The sequence below is a fragment of the Cynara cardunculus genome, assembly GCF_001531365.2.
Source record: "Cynara cardunculus var. scolymus isolate 2C chromosome LG 17, CcrdV1, whole genome shotgun sequence".
Classification (NCBI taxonomy): domain Eukaryota; kingdom Viridiplantae; phylum Streptophyta; class Magnoliopsida; order Asterales; family Asteraceae; genus Cynara; species Cynara cardunculus.
The window spans coordinates 4,988,262-5,010,616 of NC_037544.1; the positions used below are offsets into that span (position 1 = coordinate 4,988,262).

Below are 22,355 nucleotides of genomic sequence, written 5' to 3' on the forward strand. Positions count from 1 at the left end.
CAAAGTCAGGTAAACTAACACCTGGATCACATAGATTACCAGTTGTAACAACGGTTGAATAAACTGTTGTGCCTACGTTTAATGCTGGAATATCGATAACATTGGTAGGACTTCCGACCTGTCCTTGTAGATAGTCAATTGACTCTACTCTGGTCGTTTCGGCTAGTTCACAAAGAACAGCGGATAGAGCAACAAATGCTCCAGACTCTTGTGTACCTATAACGTGTATTGGCTCTAGACTCGATGTGTACACAATTGAAGTCGTAGACTGGGGCAGATGTCTACTTGTTTCAATATCTTGTTCCTCCGAGTGAGGAACAGGTAGACTTTGTGCTTCATCCCCATGAGAATATGAAACTAACACCTGTTGGGAGGTGTTAGAGTGGCTAGGAGAGATGTGCAATTGCATAGCTGGGCGGGCCATGTCTTCTTCAATGCCGACATTCAACGAATGAATGCCAACAGCAGATGTGGGAACCCGTCTTCTTTTGTAGGTTTGGGTAGGAACTTGTACTTCTTTTTCGGTTCCTCGCTCATTCTCTCCATTTTTCTGTATTTCGTGTTCACTCATACTCTCAGAATTTTCGACTTGTTCACCCTCATCCGACCTTATATCCTCCGATAGACAATCAATTTCACTGAAATCATAGTTTTTTTTGCTGGAATCAAATTCCTTTGATGGAATGTCTTGAAGATTAGGAAATACAGCCTCGTCTAAGTTCTGATCATCATAATTTCCTTGATCATCATCATCATCATCATCATCATCATTGTTTCCTGGATGAACAGCCGAGTTGGTTTCAGTATCTTCCGAGCTCGAAGAAGCAAAAGAAGTACTGTCACCAGAAGATTGAGCCAGATCAGAGTCTTCCCGCGCCAGGCCCCTCTCATTTTCAGTTTGCCTTAACACACAACCCTGTTCAGGTACCCCTTGTACTTGAACTCTCTCATCTATATCTAGACCCTCACAACGCTCATCTGAGGCATGTGGTGATCCCGAGGTAAGTTCTGCCGGTTCTGGCGGAACTATAGGATCTATCGCTCTCCTATATTCTATCACAAGATGAGAACTTTGATCGGCATAAGCTAATAGTTCATCAGGAATATTCATTATTGAGCCCACATCTTCAACTTCTGTGTGTGTTCTTAAACATAGCATCTCATAGTCTGGACCAAAAGGTCTGTCCAGCCTAGAGGGAATAGCTTTGTTAGACCTCATCATAGCTCTTATTATCAGTTGAAGAAATCTTTGGAATGGAATGAATTTTCTAGCTTTCGAGGCAAATTTTTTCGCATGCACTAACTCCTTCAGCTCATTCCAGATCACCATAGTGTAGTCATAGTGTCTGTTGAACACTATGCCGTGAAAGAATTTTAGGAAGGAACTGCTGCAGGTGTCTACTCCGGCAGTTTTAGATGTGAGACATCTGTTTAATATGGAGAATAATGTATGCCACACCGAGGGTAGAAATTTTCTTTTAAACTGCGACGGATTGGTGAGAACTCCAGAATATCCAAGCCTCTTGATGTCTCGACAGAGTTCCTCATCAGAGATAAATTCTTCAAAATCAATTGATCCGGGGACAGAGTTAGGCTTCGGCAGGTTAAGAATCTTCCGCAATCGTTTCAAAGAAAGACGACTCATAAAATTATCCACGTGTCCTTGAAAGAAGTATTGATTTCCTTCTTTAATGTATGAGAGAGTATACCAAAACTGTTGAAGGTAAACCAATGGGACATCAGCCGTAGCAGTGAGTGCATAGGCGATTGGGTGGCCTTTTAAGATTTCTAGTACGATTGGGCATTCGGCAAACATATCAAAATTTAAGCGATGATTGTTCGGTTTTAAATCAAGGTAAAGGGCTTTTGGAAAAATGGCTTCATCAGGGTCTGTATTATTTTCGGACTGGGAGTAAAAGGGTGGTTGATTCTCCTCAATCGACATGTTTTACCTGTAAAATGTTAAACATATTAGACCCATAATAAAATCAATTCCCAAAATAGTTCAAAATTGACTCGAAAACTGAAACGACCACTTTTTGCCAAAATAAATTGCCTCACAAACTAAAAATTCACTCAGACTTTTAAAGGCAAGACAGTAAAGTTTCGTATTTTAGTGAAGCTGACTTTCCCAACCTATATTTAGATGACTTGGAGCATTTATATCATGAGATCAGAAACCAGACGGTCAGATTGGAAGGAGTCGTCAGGGGTATTGAAGCCATTAAAAGATTTCTTAGATGTCAGAGCAAACTTTCTTATGTTATTGATGTGCAAATGGGCTATGAAAGCAATCAGAAGAATGTTAATCTGAAGGTGCCAAATTAAAACCTAGAAGACATCGATGGCTATCATGTATTCATGATTCTAGAAGATACAGAGTTTGAGGTAATCTGTGAGAACTCCAAGAAAGCTAAAAGGTTCTTGAGATTCAGTGAACTAAACAAGTATTGTGATGGAACTATAAAGTTAGTGAGGAAGAAACTTGAAAGCAGAAAAGTTCAAGATGACAAAGCTACAAGGTCTGACAAGTTAAGTTTTAGAGAGAGATTCCTGCTCATCAATGCTGTGGAGTTACTAGATGAGAAGATTATATACAAGAATGTTATCAGAAGATTTGAGACTAATTTGGGCTTTCGAAGATCAAGATTTTCTATTTCTCGGGTTTGAATCAAAAAGGGGAGAATGTTGAGTTCAAATCATTGTGCTTAAAGTTGTATTCAAGCTTATGTTTCTCTCTTATAATTTTGTCTTGTAATCTTGAATTGTTATACAATTGGTTAATCTTTCTCGGTATTAACAACTCAAACTCAAACTCAAACTCAAACCAATCAAGCACCACGCAATTAGAATCCTCCTTATTTGATTCAATATAAGAGCATCTCCAAGATTTCCTTATTTTCCCAATTTTTCCTACATTTTAGAGATTCTCAATTGTTTTCTATAGTTTAGAGGAGAGATTTTTGAAGCAATTTTTTCCAAAATCTCCAAAAAGAAAAAACATAATTGGAGATACTCTAATGCAATAGATAATTATTTAAAGTAAGTTATCATCCATACCACACTGACTTTTGATTCTTTCATAGTATTATCCTCTATCATACTCATACCCATTTTTCAAAACGAACCGATTATCGCCATAGGGTGCTTTTGGTACACGGACATGACGTAACTGGAGTGAGTGATGTATACAGATGAAAGAAATGTGAAAGGTTTTAACTTGACATGAGCAGTTTAATAATTTACCTATCTTGTCCCATTTAGTTCTAACTTGTCACGGTCTAAATGTCATGCCAAAAGTGTGGCATGATTTTGTTCTGTCCTATCATATCTAGTTCTATATACCAAACGCACCCTAAAACTTGATCCTAAAAGACAAGATGAAAGACACCACAATGGTTGTAACTGTCCAATCCGACAACAAACAACAAAAGAGGAATCAACAAGGTAGATGGATTCAAAAAAGACCCAAGGCTGTTTGATAATTAGTGAAATGCCATTTGTTGTAGGGCCAAATTTATATAATGTAGTACCAGAAAATGATCAACATAAAATATATTTTCCTAGATTCAAACATAACATGATCAATCTCAACAAATTCGTCTAAACCGTCTCATCTTCATCCAACAAACCCTTAATTGCAACATAACTGCAAAACAAGATCATAATCATATCACTTGGCTAAATCAGAACATTCATATAGATGAGTATTCAACTTTTTTAAAAGAACAAGAAATTGATAACACATTTAAAGAAGATGGCTTCTTGATTGTGACGAGGCATTCATTAACAATCAATATATCATCTTCTTTATAGAAAACTTATTAGGGTTTTACCATGACAATTCAAACCCTAAACAAAGAGGAGAAACGTGCAAGCAAAGATGGATAATTGACATTCATTCCATAAATCAACAATCTGCTTTATTTTACTAGAACTCCAATTGATTCCCTAAATTTATTGTAACAATGTTGCTTTATATTAAAACTGCCCAAGCTTTTTAATCTCCTAACATTGGTCATAAACAAAATTGCACATCACTAGTACCATGAATTTGAGATAGCGCATATCACCAAACACAAAACATTGAGTAAAGTTGTTAAAGGCTCAAGGCGCACTTGGGACAAAGGAGTCATGGGGTCAAGTGCGAGGCAAGGCGTGAGGCACAGGCCTGGGGAATGCGAGACGCATCGTATTAGAAAAAGTATATATATATACACACACAGAGAGAGTTAGACACAACTCAAATATGTAGCAAGTACTCTAAGTACTCCCATGCAATAACCAGCAGTACTTCGATAGAGGCAGAAGGGAAAAGGGTTTAAAGCGTGAGCCATGAGGAAGAAGTTTAAGTTCTGGGTATTTATAAAGAAAGTTGCTTGAAGTTATAAGAATTGTGCATTTTTAATCAAGGCTATCTCATCTATTTAATAACTCTTTTTTTAAGAAGTTTAAGAGATAAGAAGATGAGAACTTATTTAATATTGAGGTTTGACGTGGTATTTAATAACTCTTTATGAAACACGCCTAGGCCCACAACATGCCTCAGCAAAGGCGCAGGGCCTTAGTGAGCCTCGTGAATACGCTAGCCTCGACTTGAAAAAAGCCCAAAACCTTGAGCCTTATAAGCCTCAGAGCGTTGCTTTTAACAACTATGGCATTGGCTATGACCACCCCCAACAGAAATCAAATTAATATCATTTTGTGCAATTGTAATTGATCCCAGCCACCAAACTCAATGTCGATGGTATAATAGACAACCATCACATCAGTCAATGCAGGTATAGCTACCAAAACATAACAACTTTATTCCTATAGATCTAACATGGATGACGTTACATCTAACAGATTTGATTAACATGGGATTTGATGTTTGAATTTAATACTGGAATTCAGGCTAGTATAGCAGAACTGAATTTTATTTCCAAGTCTTATATTTGAAGCTTCCAAACATACCGTATGTAACTATGAGGTATCAGCAAATATTACCACGGCAGCAATCTATATAATAAGTGAAAGTTTTATCCAGGGCGCCCACTATCAGTGAGTGTGGACACAGTAAACAAACTTATAATGCTGCAGAATTGCATTCTATTCTAAAGTTCACTGCTTAGGGGAACTTAAGTGACTGCCTAAACATTAAGCTTTTGCCTACAAACTCAATCGCTGCTTCAGCATTTAGCGTCCCACCACTTCAGTTAGCAACCAATTGTCCAATTCGATCAGCTAGCTAGCGGCCAATTGTTGAATTAAGTATTTCAAAAAAGTAAGCAAAGACTAGTCTATTATTATCAACCCCTGTTCATCAATTGATTGTTCTTAACATGGAATTAATTTTAAATCCTATCTCCGTAATCATATCAATGGAACAAAATAATATAGTAATTCTCATATGTTTCCTTAATCTAATCTAAAAGTAATTATATTTCATATATCAAAACACTAGAAAGCCCTTCAACCGACTAACCCTACCTTTTCAGAACACCGGAAATATCATAATTTTTACGGCTAGAAACCCATAAATTAACATAAAATTCAAACAAATTGATGGGGGATTTGAGTGATTACCTCTAATAATTAAGCTGTCACCGGATGAACAGAACTAGAAATCAAGAACAAGCTCGTCTTTGCTGTCGGAGAAGTAATGGAGAACATAAGGAGTGACCCGAATAGCAGCAACCCACGCCCCGAATAAAGCAACATGCACACGAAGTTGCTTCAGAGCAGCTTCTTTGTCTGGTTTTCGCATGAACATCCCAGGAAACATCTTCGATCCGATATGCGTTGAATTTTCCTTTTCCGATTGTTGAGATTTTCAGCGAATTAAAAAACCCTAACCCACTCTCTCATCTTTCTCGAAAGTCGAATCTCGACTCGTATTTATTTGCAAGATCTTGGAACTGGATCTGGCAAAATGTCAGCCCACAAAAGGGTTAGCAAACTTAGGCCCATACAGGCCCAATTTAACATGTGTTTCAAAATTCAAATTAAATCATTAATTTATTAAACATAATTTTAAAATTATTGACAAAAAGTTGATTACCGACAATTTTAACCGACTTCACATAGAATCCGTTTTCAAGTACACCAATGTGACAATATATTTTTTGGTTCATTTAGCGGTTGAGGCTAGCGGGGACTTGAGATGGAACCTGAGATCTGTCTTGTAGGGGAGTTTAAAAAACCGATCAACCCCAACCACAAGGGTGGTGCCTGATTGGTTTGAGTTTGGCTCCAAAGGTCAAAAGTTGTAGGAGGTCCCAGGTTCAAATCCAATGAGGAATAAAAATCCCCTTGTGGCCACGGAGGTTCAAATTCAGTGACTCCGGACTATCTGCAAAGCAGGTGGTCGTCCTGGAATTAGTCGGTTCGCATAGCGAGTTGGATATCCAGGTTAATCAAACAAAAAAAAAAACCGATCAACCCCGCTTACCCAACCCAAAAGAATTAACCCAAGGTAACATGTCATCTAATCGATACAAAATTAGGGTAAACAGAATATGTTGGGTTGAAATTGGGTTAGGCCCAAAGTAACCTGACCAACTTGATAACCCGATGAAAGTTTTAGCGGATTCTCTAAAATGATTTACATTTCTATCTAGAGATGGCAAAAAACCGGTCCCAGGCCGGGCCCAATCGGTTCTAACCTTTCTCATAACCGGCCATAACCGGTCTCAGCGTAATCGGTCCCGGTCCCGGTCGAAAATGATAAGACCGGTCAAGGTACTTCATAACCGGGTATGGGCCGCCGGTCCCGGTCTCGGTCCCAACCGGTCCTTACATTAAAAAATAAGATTTTTTTTATTTTTTAATGATATATATTTTTAATACATTATAAATTTTACAATTGGGTCACTCAAATACACTTTAAAAATGCGTTTTAATATAATTAAAATTACGTTTTCTTATAAAAATACATTATAAAATTATTTAAAAATACATTTATTTATAAAATTATTTGAATTTTCGGGCCGGGGTGGTCCATAACCGGTCCAATAACCGGTCCCGGTCCCACGAAACTACAAAAAAACTCAACTGGTCCCCGTTTTCGGTCCCATAACCAGTCTCAGATCGGTTCTTTGTCGGTCCCGGTCCTCCGACAGTCCCGGGCCGGGCCGATTTGGCCATCTCTATTTCTATCTAATATGTATAGATTACCAAAAACGACTCCGCAACAACGAGCAATGAAACTCATGAAGACATTATTAAAAGGTTATATGTGATACCTAAATTTTTGATGAACTCGTATATTCTCTTGAATCATTACCCATATCTCATATGAATGTTTTCTCTATTTTTATGTTCCTAATGTTGATTTTACTTTGTTTAAACACAACTCGGCCAACCTGACCAAACCGACCAACCCAAACAAGTTGGGTTGGGTACCGCCAACATCGGGCTGAATTGTTCAAATGTCTTTAACCCGATCAACCCAACATCCATGAATACTCCTATTGTCTTGTATTTAGATAAAGTTGTCCCACACCTTTTCCAACTAAGGGGGTGTTTGAGATTGTTTATAAAAATAACTTATTGACTTATTCCGATGTGACACCGATAATAAGCATTTTTTTGAGTGTTTGGATAAACAACTTATACCGATGTCAAACCAGTAATAACGAGTTTTTGAATAAGTTAAACCACTCTAACTTATAATAAGTTGATAAACATTTTTATAAAAAAACATAAATTGTTTCAAATAAGCAATCTCAAACACCCCCAAACTACACATTAAACACCATAATTTCAAAATCAGACCACGATTCTAAAATTATACACATAAATATGTCGTTTTGTTAACTCAACACTTTTTTTAATTTTTTTTATAAATAGTTAATATATTACGTATATTATAAAAATGATGTTATTGCAATAATAATATAATTCTATTAACAAATCGATATATTAGGTTTATCTATACTATATTATATTAGTATTTGACAAAAACTCTTAAAAAACATTTTTATCCATGAAGTACCATTTATTGATGCATATTATTTAAAATTCAAGATTACAAATAAACCGTGCGTATGTACAACTTATTAAAGTTTCATGTTTATATTCGTGTCACTAACTGCAGATAAACATAGTCAAATACAAGATAAATATTTCATTTTAAATATAAAAAATCTAAAATATAATTAAAATAATCATTGATATCTAACAGAATACTTAATTATTATTTTTTTAAAGATTATATTATGAAATTAAAAATAAATTACTTCGTTATTATCTAAGTTAAATTATAATAAAAAATTGAATTAAAGAAAATTACATAAAAATAAGAATTTTGAAATAGTTAACCTGATATGATATTGATATATTTGATATCTTCAAATTTATATTAATTCAAAAACATTATTCTTTCTCAAAACCACATAAAAACTGTATTATAACATCTACAAAGACGGAATAAAACGAAACATTAAAATCGAGATATATATCGCTGCATTGCGTGAGTACCCTTCTAGTATATTTAAATATATTTTAGATAACCTTGATTTATTTATAATTATTTTATACTTCTGAATATATTTAAAAACTTATTTTTAGTAATAATTTTTTTAATAAATAATATATTTAAAAAAAATAAATTGTAAGGTCACATTTAATTTGTTGACAAGACCTCATGTCATGATCGCTCTTCATAGTACCCATGAAGAATGTTAACCACTACTTATACAAGATTCATTGTATGTAAGGGAATATCCGTCTCATTAGAAAACTCGGTGTACTCGTTTCAAAGGGGCCAGGGATTCTCTATAAACCCGAAGACCAGGATGGGGACGGGATCCCCAAAAATTCAAAACCCGAGATAGGAACTGGATCGAGTAACGTGATCCTCTACTCGTTATGTCTCCGTATATTAAGAGGGTGTTTGAGATTGCTTATTTGAAACAACTTATGTTTTTTCTACAAAGGCACTTATCAATTTATTATGGGGGTGTTTGGGATTGCTTATTTTAGGTGTTTTTTTGACTTATTTCAATCTGACATCGGTGATAAGCTAAATACTAGTGTTTGGATGAGGAAAAATAAAACTGCTTATATCGGCGTCAAACCGGTAATAAGCAGTTTTTGCTAAGTTAATCTTTTATGATTCATGAAAAATTGTTTATTATCAGTTTACCATTTTAACCCTGTTTTATTAATGTTTGTTAATTATTAATCTTATTGATATAAATTTTTGTCAAATATATTATTATAAACGATGAAAAATAATTTTTTACATGTTAAAAAATCAAATAAGTTAATAAGCAATCTCAAACACTCTCATAAGTCAATATTATGGAAAACTGTCTTTTTTGGTCATTTTACATATATAAGCAAAATTTGTCAAACACTAAAAAATAACTTACGAGCTTATTGTTTTTTGGTACCGCTATAAGCTAATCTAAACATTTTTTTACAAACTCCGGTTTGATACCACATAAGTTAACAAATACTTTTACAAAAAAAGTATAAGTTGTTTTAAATAAGCAATCCCAACTATAAGTCAGAAGAGTTTAACTTCTATAAAAACTTCTTATTACTGATTTGGCACCGGTATAAGTTATTTATCCAAACACTCAAAAGTGCTTATTACCGGTACCACACCGGAATAAGTCAATAAGTTGTTTTTATAAGCAATCCCAAAACCCCCTAAATATATCATTTATATAAGGACTTAGATTTAGAAAAGAGTATTTTGACATTTGTTTGTACATACATTTTTTTTACTTGTAAAAAACATAGAGGTTAAAGCGTTAAACAATTATATATGAATATTTGATATTCCATAAAATCAAAAACTGTGAAAATATGTGAAATTTAAATACGGATGATTTTGAATAGAGTGTGGTGTTTAACACATATGATATAAAATATCTCAAATAAACGAGAAAAAAAAAATCCTCGATTCTCCATTGAGGAGGGGATAGGGATGTGATCATATTCCCCAACGAAGATGGGATTGGGGTCCCCGCCCAATTCCTTACCTATTATGCTGCTATCTCTTTGGTAATATGCCGAACTCGAATGGTTTTAAACCTGAATCTAAACCGAACAAAAATAAGGTGTTTATGTCGAACCCAAATGTTCCGAAATCAGAAAATTTGAAACCCGATTTTTGGGGGGTGATATATAATTTTTAAATATTATATAAATATATTTCTTTATCTAATTACTTTATGAAAAATTTAAATTTTAGTCGACCGTACTTTTAATTTCTAAACCGACTATCGATTTTATCAATCCTCTCAATTGCTTGAATTCATTCTCGGAGTCGATTAAATGTGTATATATTTTTTTGCATATAACTATACCTGACCCTGACTTGAAACCCGACCATCCGAACCTGGAGCAATCCAAAACCCATAATTTGTTAGTTTCCATATTCGAAATCTGATCAAATTTTTGGGTTATCCACCCGAACCCGCCGACCCAATCAATGCACACTACTTTTACATACGTTCAATCAAATTTGTGTTCACAAAAAAGTACGATGTTGGTTCTTTTTTTTTATTTATGTTGCTTCAACTTAACCTGTAAAACAACAGATAAGAAGGAACCCAAACTGTTTCATGGATGGTGAACGAAAACGTGGTTATTTGATTTGTGTATCAAATACCAGAAGTATGTATCGTTTACTTGAAACTCCAATTGTTCCTTAAGACCATCGACTACAAGGATTTCCAAGAGAAATTATGGTTATTATAAGTACGCTTTTGTTAAACAGTTGAACTAAATTTCAACAACCATAAAAAATATGTGACTTTTTGGACTAAGTTACGTGTTTTTTTTGTTAACTGTGGGTATTTAGTCTAGCTTGTAAATACCCCAACTAATCCCAGAGGCCCTGAAAAACAACTAGGAAAATCCCAGTGACTTGATTGTCAGTTGAGTTAACCACACAAGATTCTAATGTTTGGTGTTTGGTCCGAACCTACCAGGAATAACCGGTCCCGGTTCCGGTCGGGCGGTCCCACAAATCCCTCCAAAATTGTAACTGGTCTTGATCAACGGTTCCTCAACCGGTCCTTACAGGTCCCGGTTCTGGTCCTTCGACAGTCCTGGACTGGGCCGGGCCGGTTTGTGGCTCCTCATTGTGATCACCTGGGCTTGGCACCTTCAATATCTTCTTCATCTTATCATAATCTCCAACATAAGAAAATCATTTAAAAAAACATTTAGATTTCGTTTCGTTTGCAGGAATGAAATGGATTTGGGAGATTTGGATTTTAAATCCATTTCAATCCATGCTTAGTTTGTTGGATTGTCCGGATTTAAAATCTTAGAATTTAATTGAAATCCTACAAACATAAGATTTTGAAATCCTTAGGGCGTGCTCAGGATTTCATGGGATTTCATAGGATTTTATGAAACAATGTTTTAAAAAATGTTAACCATTTATTTTGTAATAATAATAAAAATGTAATTTAACTATTTTTAATTTTTTATATATTATTTATAAATAATGAAATCCAATTCCATTCAAAATCCTACAAACCAAAACACAAATAATTTCAAATCCATTCCAATCCACGTCCCTCCAAATCCAAATCCCTCAGTGAAATCCAATTTTCTCAAAAACAATCCTGCAAACTAAACGAACCCTTGAGTTAATTCAACTATGAAAAACTAAATACTTATGGGTTGTCAGTGTTATATCAATATAAAAAAAACAATGATCGAGTTGGGGTTGTATTCAAGATCCTAAATGGTGTGGGGCGTGTGACGATTAGGTCAAATCTCAAGTCTTATGTGTCACGATGAGGTTATTGTGTTTTTCAATGAGACAATGACATTAAACAATTTAAATTAGGTTTACATGTTAAAAACTAAAAAGGTTTAAAAAACAAATAACGCTTTTACGAAAACCGTGTATTAGATCTTGACGTGCTACTGACTTAACGTGCTTATCATATTAACAGGGTTTAATTGAGATTTTCCTAAACTCTATAAATTCAACTATATTTCAAGTCTAAAGACAACAAGAGCTGTGAAGAAACCTTAGTCTTAGGGCTTGTTTGTTTATTTAAAAGAAGCTCTTAATACCTCTTAAGTCTGAATCGGTCAGACGTTTTTATTTTCAGACAGTTTGATTTTTTTTGAAAATAAGAGCTGAAAAACTCTTATTGTCCTCTGAATTTTTAAGTGGTAGTCTAAACTCTTAATGGGCTCTTATTCACACACCATATCGATCTCTCGTTCTCTCGCTTGATTTCCAGCTACCAAATCATACCGATCTATCTACATCATACGATCTAGACACCATATCGATCTCTCGCTCGGTCTCAAGCTACCGATCTATCCAAAACGATCTCTACAAATCGATCTCTCCTATATATGAGTTATTTTTTGAGTATGATCAAACCAATGAGCAAAGGATGATGGCAACACAATTAATGCAATATGAATATTGGTTCTAGTCGTTATGAGACTTTTTTCGTGTTTATATTGATTCAGATTTCAGACTTCAGACGTAAAAACAAACAGTCTGACTGATTCAGATTTCAGACTTCAGACGTAAAAACAAACAGTCTGACTGATTCAGATTTCAGACTTCAGCACCACCTCTTATAAATCAGAAGTGAAATCAGACTTCAGACTTCAACACCTCTTAAAAAACAAACACCACCTTAGTTTTACGAACAAACCCTAAATGCGTACATTCTAAAAAGAATATGAGAATAGTGGAATGTTCAAATAAGAATAGTAAATATTGTGAGAAAGTAAAAAAGAAAACGTTAATGAAATATTCATATGTGAATCATTAAAAATAAATCAATTTGAAGATGCATATATAAACTCTCATGAATAATCTGTAACTTCGGTTCACATATATATGCATCTTCAAATAAATTTAATCAGAAGTTTTCAATAGATTAATATAAACCTTTTTTTTCTCACGATATTTAACGTTTTTATTTGAATATGCTCGTATAATAATAGAAAAAAGGTTTTTTTGACTGAATATATGTGAATTGGATAAAAACAAAATGAAAATAGCTTTCAAACTAAGGATGGTGATTTACCCCGACCCAGTGGGGAACCCGGCTCACCTGACCTGAACGGGGATTCCCCACTAAAACGGGTCCCGGGCCGAGGGCTGTTACTTAAACCCGGGTTAGGGCTGGGGCCGGAGATCCCTGACAGACTCAAACTAACAGATATTCTTCTTGTGGTTTGACCGGAGCCGAGACCGGAGACTGTTACTAAAAACCGGAGTCGGGACCACGGATTACAAAAACCGTCCTATCCCCGCACCGTTACCATGCCTATTTCAAACTACAAGTCGAGAAAAAACAACAAAGATACGTTGGTGCCTTCCATCTTTTACAGAATAACACTTTACCCCCTCTTTGTCACTACTTTCGAGAATGCTTCAACCAACCCTTCAGTATGCAAGAAATCACCATATATACCCTGAAACACAAACCTTAAAATAAGACTGATAAGTATGCAGATAGCACGGAGTCACCGCATTTGAACCTCCGTGGCCACAAGAGGATTCTTATTCCTCCTTGGATTTGAACCTGAGACATCTTTGTACTTTTGACATTTGGAGTCAAGCTCAAACCAATCAGGCACCACCCTTGTGGTTCACTGGTAGAAGGTTAGTACGTGGGTAATTGGGCATTTTCACAGACTTCATGTGTATAGATTAACTCCGAACATAACAAGTCTTTGTGTTGAAGAACGGGTGGAAACAAAAAAGAAGAGGTGATAAAAAGATCACAACAGTCTCACGTGGAGGCATTATATGGGACCAACTTAACGGTCGTTAGAGGGAGATACCAGTTCCATAACAAAATACATATCGTCTTCCTTTTGTATACTTTTATGAAAAAATGAAACTTAAGGGACTATTTTTGTAAAACTGAGATACTTCAGGGGCGTGGATATTTCGACGTAATTAACAAGCGACATTGACGAAGTCCAAATGATGGAACTGCTTTCTATTGAACGCGGTTGTATCAAAATCGAACCCCTTTGAAATGGTCGTTGCATGGCATCTTCGATGGAGACATCTCAAAGTTCTTCGTCGCTCTTGAAGTCAAGTCTTCGTTCTTCAATTAGGTACGTCATTGTCGTTTATTATAATCTAGGCATGCTTAAAACTACCATGCACCATGACCGATTGAAAAACCCTTTTCAAGGTAATTCCTGTTTTCACATTTGATTTCCCACGAAATTGTGAATATTATACTATATGGATAGCTTCAATTAGTTGTGAACTGTCGTAGTTGATTGGTTTTTCGGAAAATTGAAATGGTCGTTGAATCTCGGATGGAGACATCTTAAAGTCAAGTTTTCGTTCTTCAATGGAGTATCTAACTGTCGTTTATTTTAATCTGATACATGTTGATCACCATACACCATGATTCCATGAGAACTTGACAAACGCTTAAATTCTGTTTTCACTTTTGATTTTCCATGAACTTGTGAAGATTAAACACTCTGTTTTGTTTAGGGTTAGCTTCAATTTAGAATTGGTATATAGGGTTTATATTCAAGCTGTTCGTAGTTACGTTGGCGAGATGGGTAGTATTATTAGAAGTATATTTCCTATTCGTTCTTCGAAAGAGGATGATGATGAGTATAATGTGGAGTACTCTTTTGCCATAGAGTACACTGGTCCTCCGGTTTCTTATGATATTCCTAGGGCAGTTCCTGTTGATGTTGTCTCTATTCCGCTAGCCTCTGTTGTTTCTGTATCTAGTTCTGGTGATCTATCATTACCAATTATCCATCCTGTTGTTAAGAGAGATCCTAAGTTGGTTTTGTCTGAAATTAACGAGAGTCGTCTTGGATCGGATCTGATAGGTGCTGATGCACACTCACCTAGTTCACCAGAGGGAGATAGAAGTTCTATTTCATTAGGATTTTCTGATAGTCATGAGAATTCTCAGGAGTTTTCCATGAGTTCAGATGGAGATCGTTTGGATAACTATTGCCATGAGATTGTAGAGTTGTATGATGCTAGTGAAGAGAATCGACCTCACGAGGTCTTTTCAAGTTACGATAACAGAACTCAGATTGTTACTTTCAATGAACCTGAATCTGATGCTATGGTTCAAGAGGAAAGTAGTTTTGATGACCCGGGAATGGTGATTCAAGAAAGGCCGCATGCTAGTTCTCATGTCAAGAAAGGGTTATGCCACCGCTGCCTTAAGGGAAATTGGTTCACCTTTAAGGAGTTTTGCATTGTATGTGATGCAAAATACTGTAGTAATTGTGTGCTGAGAGTAATGGGGTCAATGCCAGAAGGTAGGAAATGCATTACTTGTATTGGGTATCCTATTGATGAGTCAAAACGTGAGCATTTGGGGAAATGTTCAAAGGTTCTTAAGCAATTGCTCTCAGATTTTCAAGTGAAACAGATAATGAAATTTGAAGAGTCCTGTCACATAAACCAGCTACCGTATTGGCTTCTTACCGTGAATGGCAAACAACTTTCTCTAGAAGAAGCAGTTCAATTGCGTACCTGTGCCTACCCACCAAAAAGCCTTAGACCAGGAAGCTATTGGTATGATAAGTTGTCTGGTTTTTGGGGAAAGGTGAGGCTTCAGACTTTATTTTTGTTGTTTACAAAATGCTTCGTCTATAATCATGCATATATCTGTTTGCTTTTGTGTATTAACAAGATGGATGTGTTGATAAACACTGAAATATCAGTAACCAAAGGAAACCAAGCCAACCCACTATATCCCACCAAGGGGTGGGGTCTTGGGAGTATAAGATGTACGCAGACCTAGCCTCTAATATGAAATGTCTGTGTTTGGTGATTTTTACATACCCACTTTTGTGTCATATGGATCATGATATGTTCCATATTTTATCCCATCTTGTCAAAAATATTACGTGTTGCATTTGCATATATTTTGGATGTTCATTTTGTATAACAATGAATTTGGTAAAATTATGAACAGGAAGGGCATAAGCCTTGCCAGATTATTAGTCCCCAGCTGTCTGTTGGTGCTCCCATTAAGGAAAATGCTAGCAATGGGACCACAAAAGTAAAGATAAACAATCGGGTGATCACCAAAGTGGAGCTATTGATGTTAAAGGTTAATGTGCTCAAATAATTCAGGATTACAGAATATTAGGTCAATATCTAACTTTCTTGCATGCCTGCAGTTTGCCGGAATCAATTGCGAAGGTTCCCCTAGTTTTTGGGTAAGCCATGATGGATCCTATCAGGAAGAGGGACAGAATCAAGTGAACGCAAAAATATGGGAAATGGTCTGTAGTTTATTGATGTTTGAGCTCTTTATCCTACTTTTAATGTAACTATCAGATGTTTACTAGCACAACTCAACTTAGCTTGTCTTGATAACTTTGGTTTCAGTCTGGAATAGAGGCAATTTGTGCACTCTTGTCTTTGCCAGTGCCATCCAAATCCTTTATCTCGTATGCAGAAGATATGGTCAACAATGGCGGTAAATTGGGGCAGGAAAACATTGATACGAAATCGCTAACAAAACTACTTCTAGTTGGTCAAGATCAATCTGGGACAAGCGCTATCTATAAGCAGGTACAACATAGTGAAAAGAAAAAAACTTTATGCGCTGTGCAAATCATTTGAGATGAAAATCTGATAAGAACAGTCTGATGCTAGAAAGATTCCAATATGCAAAACAATTGTACCCCCTTTTTCTAAAAAGAAACATGAAAGTTTGACTGGGTTAATGGAAGTGTTTGACTATTATTCAAATATCTATAAATATCCATGAGTAATGACATTATAGAAGAAATATTGTCAACCAAAACCAATGCATTCGTTATGTTGTAATGCACTAATTATGACTAGGTGATAAAAAGGGAATTTGCTTTAAAGGTTTTGCCGAAAGGGACTATTGCATTTGTTTTGGAATATCCCAAAAAGTAAACATTAGCATTTATTTTTAGATGGAGCAGATTGTTGCATTTGTTTCTTGTTTGTCTGTCTTTTTGAATGATGTTGCTTACTTCTAAGTTGTTTTCAAATTTTAGCATTGCGTTTCATTCATTCAAGTTCTTATGTTCTAGTTCTGCTAATTTTTTGAGCAAGTTTACCTTTTCTTTTCATACACTTTGCACAATCCTGGGGGGTCTTCTTGGAACCAGCCATTCTACTGTTTGGGATGCATCTTACGTGTTTTTTTTTTTTGAAGTATATAATATTTATATACGGCAAATAGAACAAATAAACTCACACACCCTCCTCATCTTTGGTGAGGTTTGAACCCTTGACCTCCTAAAAGGCCAATGACTCACATACCGCTAGGCCAAAGGCCCTTTGGTATCTTACGTGTATTCATGATAATGGCATTATTGAACATAGCTGCTCCCTTTTCAGGCCAAGATTCTTTACAATGTTCCATTCTCGGAAGATGAGCGTCAAAAAGCTAAGTCATTGATCCAAAGCAACTTGTATCTTTATATCAGCATTCTGCTCGAGGGTGTGAAACAATTTGAGGAAGAATATTCAATGCAGATAAGGAGAAAACTCATGGATCAACCTAGTACTTCAGGTATGATGAGTAGATTTTGGCTATGTTTGGCAAACTAGCTGATAATGATAAGCTAGTTGTCGGCTGATAATTTTCATGTCTACCTTAAAGTATTGCAATCTGAAGCTTTTATTCTCAGCTGCAGGGGGTTTGGCCGAAAACATTGAAACAAACATTTATTCATTAAGTGCAAAACTGAAATACTTCTCCGACTGGCTTCTTCAAATTGTGGCATCAGGCAATCTGGAACTTGTTTTTCCAGCTACAACACGTGAGTATTCACCAGTAGTTGAGGAACTATGGAACAATAAAGCCTTTCAAGCAACCTATGCTAGACGGACTGAACTTCATGCGCTCCCCATAGTTGCCGATTATTTCTTACCTCAGGTATGAGCTCACAAGTCATATATCTCCTTCCGGCCCAAAATACATGTCCACCGATGAAAAATACACACAATTTTAAAATTGTGTAATTATTACACTTTTTAATTAACTAAATGACAAATTTACTCTTAAAAATAGAGGGAGTAATGAATTTATCCATCTCATTATTAAGGGTATAATTAGAAAATAGACACTTATCCATTAACTAAAATAGAAATGTAAAGACAATTATTGGGACAGGGGGAGTAATTGATATAACAAGATCTTGCTTGTTTAGATCAAAATTTTCATGTGGTTCTTGTGTAGGCTGTTGAAATCTCGAGGCCAACTTATGAGCCTTCTGATGTGGACATTCTGTATGCTGATGGCATTTCATCTTCTAATGGGCTTACTTCAATGGAGTTCTCGGTTCCCTCTTTGCTTCCAGATATCTTCATGGAGGCCACCGAGCAGACCAATCTACTCCAAAGGTTAGTATTTTGTCACACGTAGCATAACCACCCATCCCCGCTGATCTGTACCAGAGGTAGAGGTACGACTTAAAATCCACATGTGTGAGGTTTCAGGTTCGAGCCCAGGCACCACCCTCTGCCTTTGGGGATGTATGCTCGATTTACCTCCCCATGATGACCGTTGGACCGTTGCGGTGTGGCCGTGGGGGCGCTCCAGAGGGTATCAAATACCCTCTAGGGCCTTCTGGCCCTCTGAACTGCCTCTGGCACAGGAGTTAGAATCGATCAAACCAAAGCCAAACAAAACTAGTATATCCCATCTGAATTCGGTTTGGGGAAAAGATGTATGATGACCTTACATTTGTCTCAAAAGACAAAGAGGTTGATTCCGAGAAGACCCCTGGCTTGCAAAAAGGGTAAATAAGACAACTAAAAAGCACAATAGTAAACCACAAGTTTGGGATTATTTTTGTAGATGGGATTATAAAAGAATGCAAAGATCCTACTTATAGCTAAAAAACACACATAACACACCAAATTTACACACAGTAACACCGAAACCCCATTTTTGGTAGTAAAAGGGAAAGATATCTTTACAGGTACCAACTGATTCGAGTGAATTCAAGCAGCTTAGGAGACAACTGTAAATGGCTAACCATGTTTGAAGACATCGATCTCATCCTCTATTGCGTCGACTTAACTTCCTACAACGAGTTTTACACCGACAACAACTTAATCGTCAAGAACAAGATGTTAGAAAGCAAAAACATCTTCGAAAACATCATCACCCATCCACGATTCAAAGACAAAGCATTCCTTCTAATACTCAATAAGTTTGATCTGCTCGAAAAAAAGATCAAAACCGACCCTCTGTCGCAATGCGAGTGGTTTCACGACTTCAATCCGTTCGTCACCAGCCAAGCCTTTAGTAGCGATGTAAGCTCGAGAAATAAAGCAACATTGATGGCGCAATATGGTTTCCAGTATATCGGTGCAAAGTTTAAGAGGATGTTCAGTGAGTTGACGGGGCGGAAACTGTACGTGTCGCCGGTGACGGGATTAGAGGTGGATAGTGTTCGTGCAGCTCTTAGGTACGGGAAGGAGGTTTTGAGATGGGTGGATGAAGAAAATAAACCAAAGTCTAGTACCAATGAGTGGTCTTCTGAAAGTATTGAGACCAACTCATAAGGCCACAATTTAGTTCAGGTCAGGTTACTGGAGATTTTTCTGTCTGTTATATTTAGGGTCAAGCTGATTTGAATCCCGCAGTTATAGAAAAAAGACACATCGGAACGGTAATATTACAGATTAAACGTAGAAGTGTAGAAATTTACGTGATTCAATTAACATGATATTTGTTCATAACTTTGTATCGTGATCAGAGCAATTCTATTAGAGTAAAGATCGATCGAGCAAATCTCATTTTTTTCGTGTTTGGTTCAAAAATATCGAGTCATATTGATTTTATCGAGTCAAATGCTCATTTTACTATATTATGAACTATTTAAAAAGGCTTTTAGTACATGCTCTTTATAGCAAATATCATAAAAAATTCATAATTATCTATGCTACCTTGTAAATCAAATTTATCAAAAGTCTTAAAAATAATTTTTAATGCACAAAGTACTATATATTTAATATTTATGCAAAAAGTCTTAAAAACAACTCATAATGTTTTAAGTACTATTATTTTATGTATTCAGTCTGAAAATCTCTTAATTTATAATTAAAATAACATATAGTATAAATTACCAATTTACATTATTACCTTTTTTTTTCATGTTTTCAATATACTCTTGACACTTTCACTCATGCTTTCATCCTCTTATACCTCTATGTCTTCTTCCCATCCTCCAAAGTGACATTCAAACTCATATTCATCATGGGTTATTAAAAGTTCTCTCATTCAATTGCTCTAGAACTTTCGGTCTCGCTCTCGATCTTTTGATTATTTGCTCTTGGTGTAAATCGAACACATTTGTGTAGTCGTTTAAATATGTTGGATTTTAAACTGTCATACAATTTTTTTCATCGATAGACTGTAATTGGAACTATAACTTTATTTATTCAAATTGTATTAATATGTAAAAACCAAGTGTAACTTATATCATCGTTAAMTCTTCTCTAATAAAACCAGTGAAACTTCAAAATCGTTAAAATTCACGGCTCCCGCCGCATTGCACGGATACACAACTAGTTATAAATTACATGCGGTTTTATATAAATAAATAGCTTAACCAAATGGTAGTTTCTTAATGGTTTGAAACTGGACTCCAAAAGTCAAAAATGTCTGGCTAAATGATTCAAACTTCTTTCTACTCTATGATGGAAATGAAAGGGGTAGAGTACAGTACTAAAGGTCCTCGGACCTCCAGGCGGTTTTTCCAATATTTCTCCGATTAGTATCCAACTCCTATGGGGCCATGAGCACGGTGGGGACGGGGTTCCCAAAAAGCCAGCCCGGGCGAGGGTCAGTATAGAATGAAGGGGACGGTCCAAATGTTGTGTTGGCAAAGCCAACTTCTTGGGTCTCGGGCGGAGAAAAGCGAACGTGGGGACTCGGGTCGAGGCGCAACATAACTAAGGGATTCCATTTAGGACGATACAAAATGGGCGGGCACGGGTGGTCTCGGACAGACGACCGGTGTGCTTCTTTCACGACATGCTCTGGTTCCAGGTTCAAATCCAATTAGAATTAAAAATCTCCTTGTGACCATAAAGGTTCAAATGCGGCGACTTCGAGCCACCCGCAGGTGGTTGCTTGGGATTAATCGTCTCTCAAAAGTTAGAGCATAAGTTTTATAAATTTCAACTTTTAATTATCTATTTTAAAAAAAACTACTGAGAAATGGTTTGGAGATGTGAAAAATAAAAATGTTATAAACGATTAAAATTTCACCATGAATCTAACAAAACATAAAGATGGAACCCAATTCTTCAACCACTGGAACTGGTAAGCACGCTTTTTGTGATATCAAGCTTCCTTGTATAAATTTGATGAATCTTACACCCGAAATCATGAAGATAATGCACATAAAAGTCATCGTCTTCAACAAAAAACGGAAAATTCACAGGAACAAATTTACTCTAATTAGGGCGAGGATTGCTATATATACATATATAAGCATCGACATATACAATTATACATAATTACGGACGTACAGAAACTGATCAATCGCTAGCAAGGTGCAAATCGATCCATCAGCCAAAACACCGTCTCTTCCGGCAACTGATTCTCCGTCGTCGCTGATTTTAACAACGCCGGAACTGGTTTCTTCTTCTCCGTCATAGCCATTCCTGATTCCTCCTGTTCTTCGATTTGATCATCAGCTTCGTTTCGAGATTTGAGGAAGAAATTACGGTGCGGCTGCTGTTTGTTCTTCAATCGGATCTTGTTGGTAAGCTTTGTCAACTCTCCCATCCATACATTCACCACCGTCGCCATTTTTTCTCCGGCAAAAAGCTTGGAAAATATCTCGTCGTAAATTAGTGTACGATTTGGTGAATAGGAAAAAGGGAAATGAAGGTATTTATAAAGAAGAGCATTGAGAGAAGATATTTTGGAGAGACGGAGCCGCATATATTGGAAAAGTATATTCTGAAAACCCCTTTGTCGGCACGAAAATATATTTAAAATAATTTTTTAATAAAATTAATTTATTAAATTAATAAAATATTAAAAATATATATTTTTTAATTATTTATTTATATAGAAATATGTTATGATAAATTAATAAATTTTAACCTGCAATATAATTATATAAATTAATTAACTTTATATTAATAACGATAAATTATAATATTTTAAAAATTTTGATTATTTATACTAGAATGATACTTGTACAATGTAGCGAGATATAACTCGATTTTAATGTTTAGTTTTATTCCGTCTCTGTAAAAGTTTTAATATGGTTTTGAGAAAATGGATAATGTTTTTATTTTTGAATAAAATATAAATTTTAAAGATATCATAAAAATTTGAAAATAAATATATCTATACTATATTATAAAGCATTTGGTTAAAACTCTTAAAAACTCTTAA

General features: G+C 35.7%; 2 protein-coding genes across 2 annotated transcripts; one reads left to right on the top strand and one right to left on the bottom strand.

The window, feature by feature from the left end:
• Window positions 1-5,597: 5,597 nt before the first annotated feature.
• On the bottom strand, window positions 5,598-5,849 carry LOC112500671 (mitochondrial import receptor subunit TOM6 homolog). Its single transcript, XM_025104216.1, has one exon. The coding sequence runs from the start codon at window positions 5,765-5,767 to the stop codon at window positions 5,603-5,605; it is 165 nt and encodes a 54-aa protein (XP_024959984.1). The 5' UTR covers window positions 5,768-5,849; the 3' UTR covers window positions 5,598-5,602.
• Window positions 5,850-14,261: 8,412 nt separating this feature from the next.
• Window positions 14,262-19,630, top strand: LOC112500526 (extra-large guanine nucleotide-binding protein 1-like). Its single transcript, XM_025104029.1, has 8 exons — window positions 14,262-15,542; window positions 15,915-16,052; window positions 16,123-16,227; window positions 16,334-16,519; window positions 17,324-17,498; window positions 17,617-17,864; window positions 18,168-18,331; window positions 18,913-19,630. Exons 1-8 carry the CDS (start codon window positions 14,523-14,525, stop codon window positions 19,499-19,501), a joined length of 2,625 nt encoding a protein of 874 aa, XP_024959797.1. The 5' UTR covers window positions 14,262-14,522; the 3' UTR covers window positions 19,502-19,630.
• Window positions 19,631-22,355: the final 2,725 nt, after the last annotated feature.

Coding starts and splice junctions, on each gene's coding strand:
- LOC112500671 (XM_025104216.1), bottom strand. CDS start 5,767: ATGTTTCCTGGGATGTTCATGCGAAAACCAGACAAAGAAGCTGCTCTG.
- LOC112500526 (XM_025104029.1), top strand. CDS start 14,523: ATGGGTAGTATTATTAGAAGTATATTTCCTATTCGTTCTTCGAAAGAG. Junction 16,053..16,122: donor TGGAGCTATTGATGTTAAAG/GTTAATGTGCTC, acceptor GCATGCCTGCAG/TTTGCCGGAATCAATTGCGA. Junction 18,332..18,912: donor CAGACCAATCTACTCCAAAG/GTTAGTATTTTG, acceptor ATATCTTTACAG/GTACCAACTGATTCGAGTGA.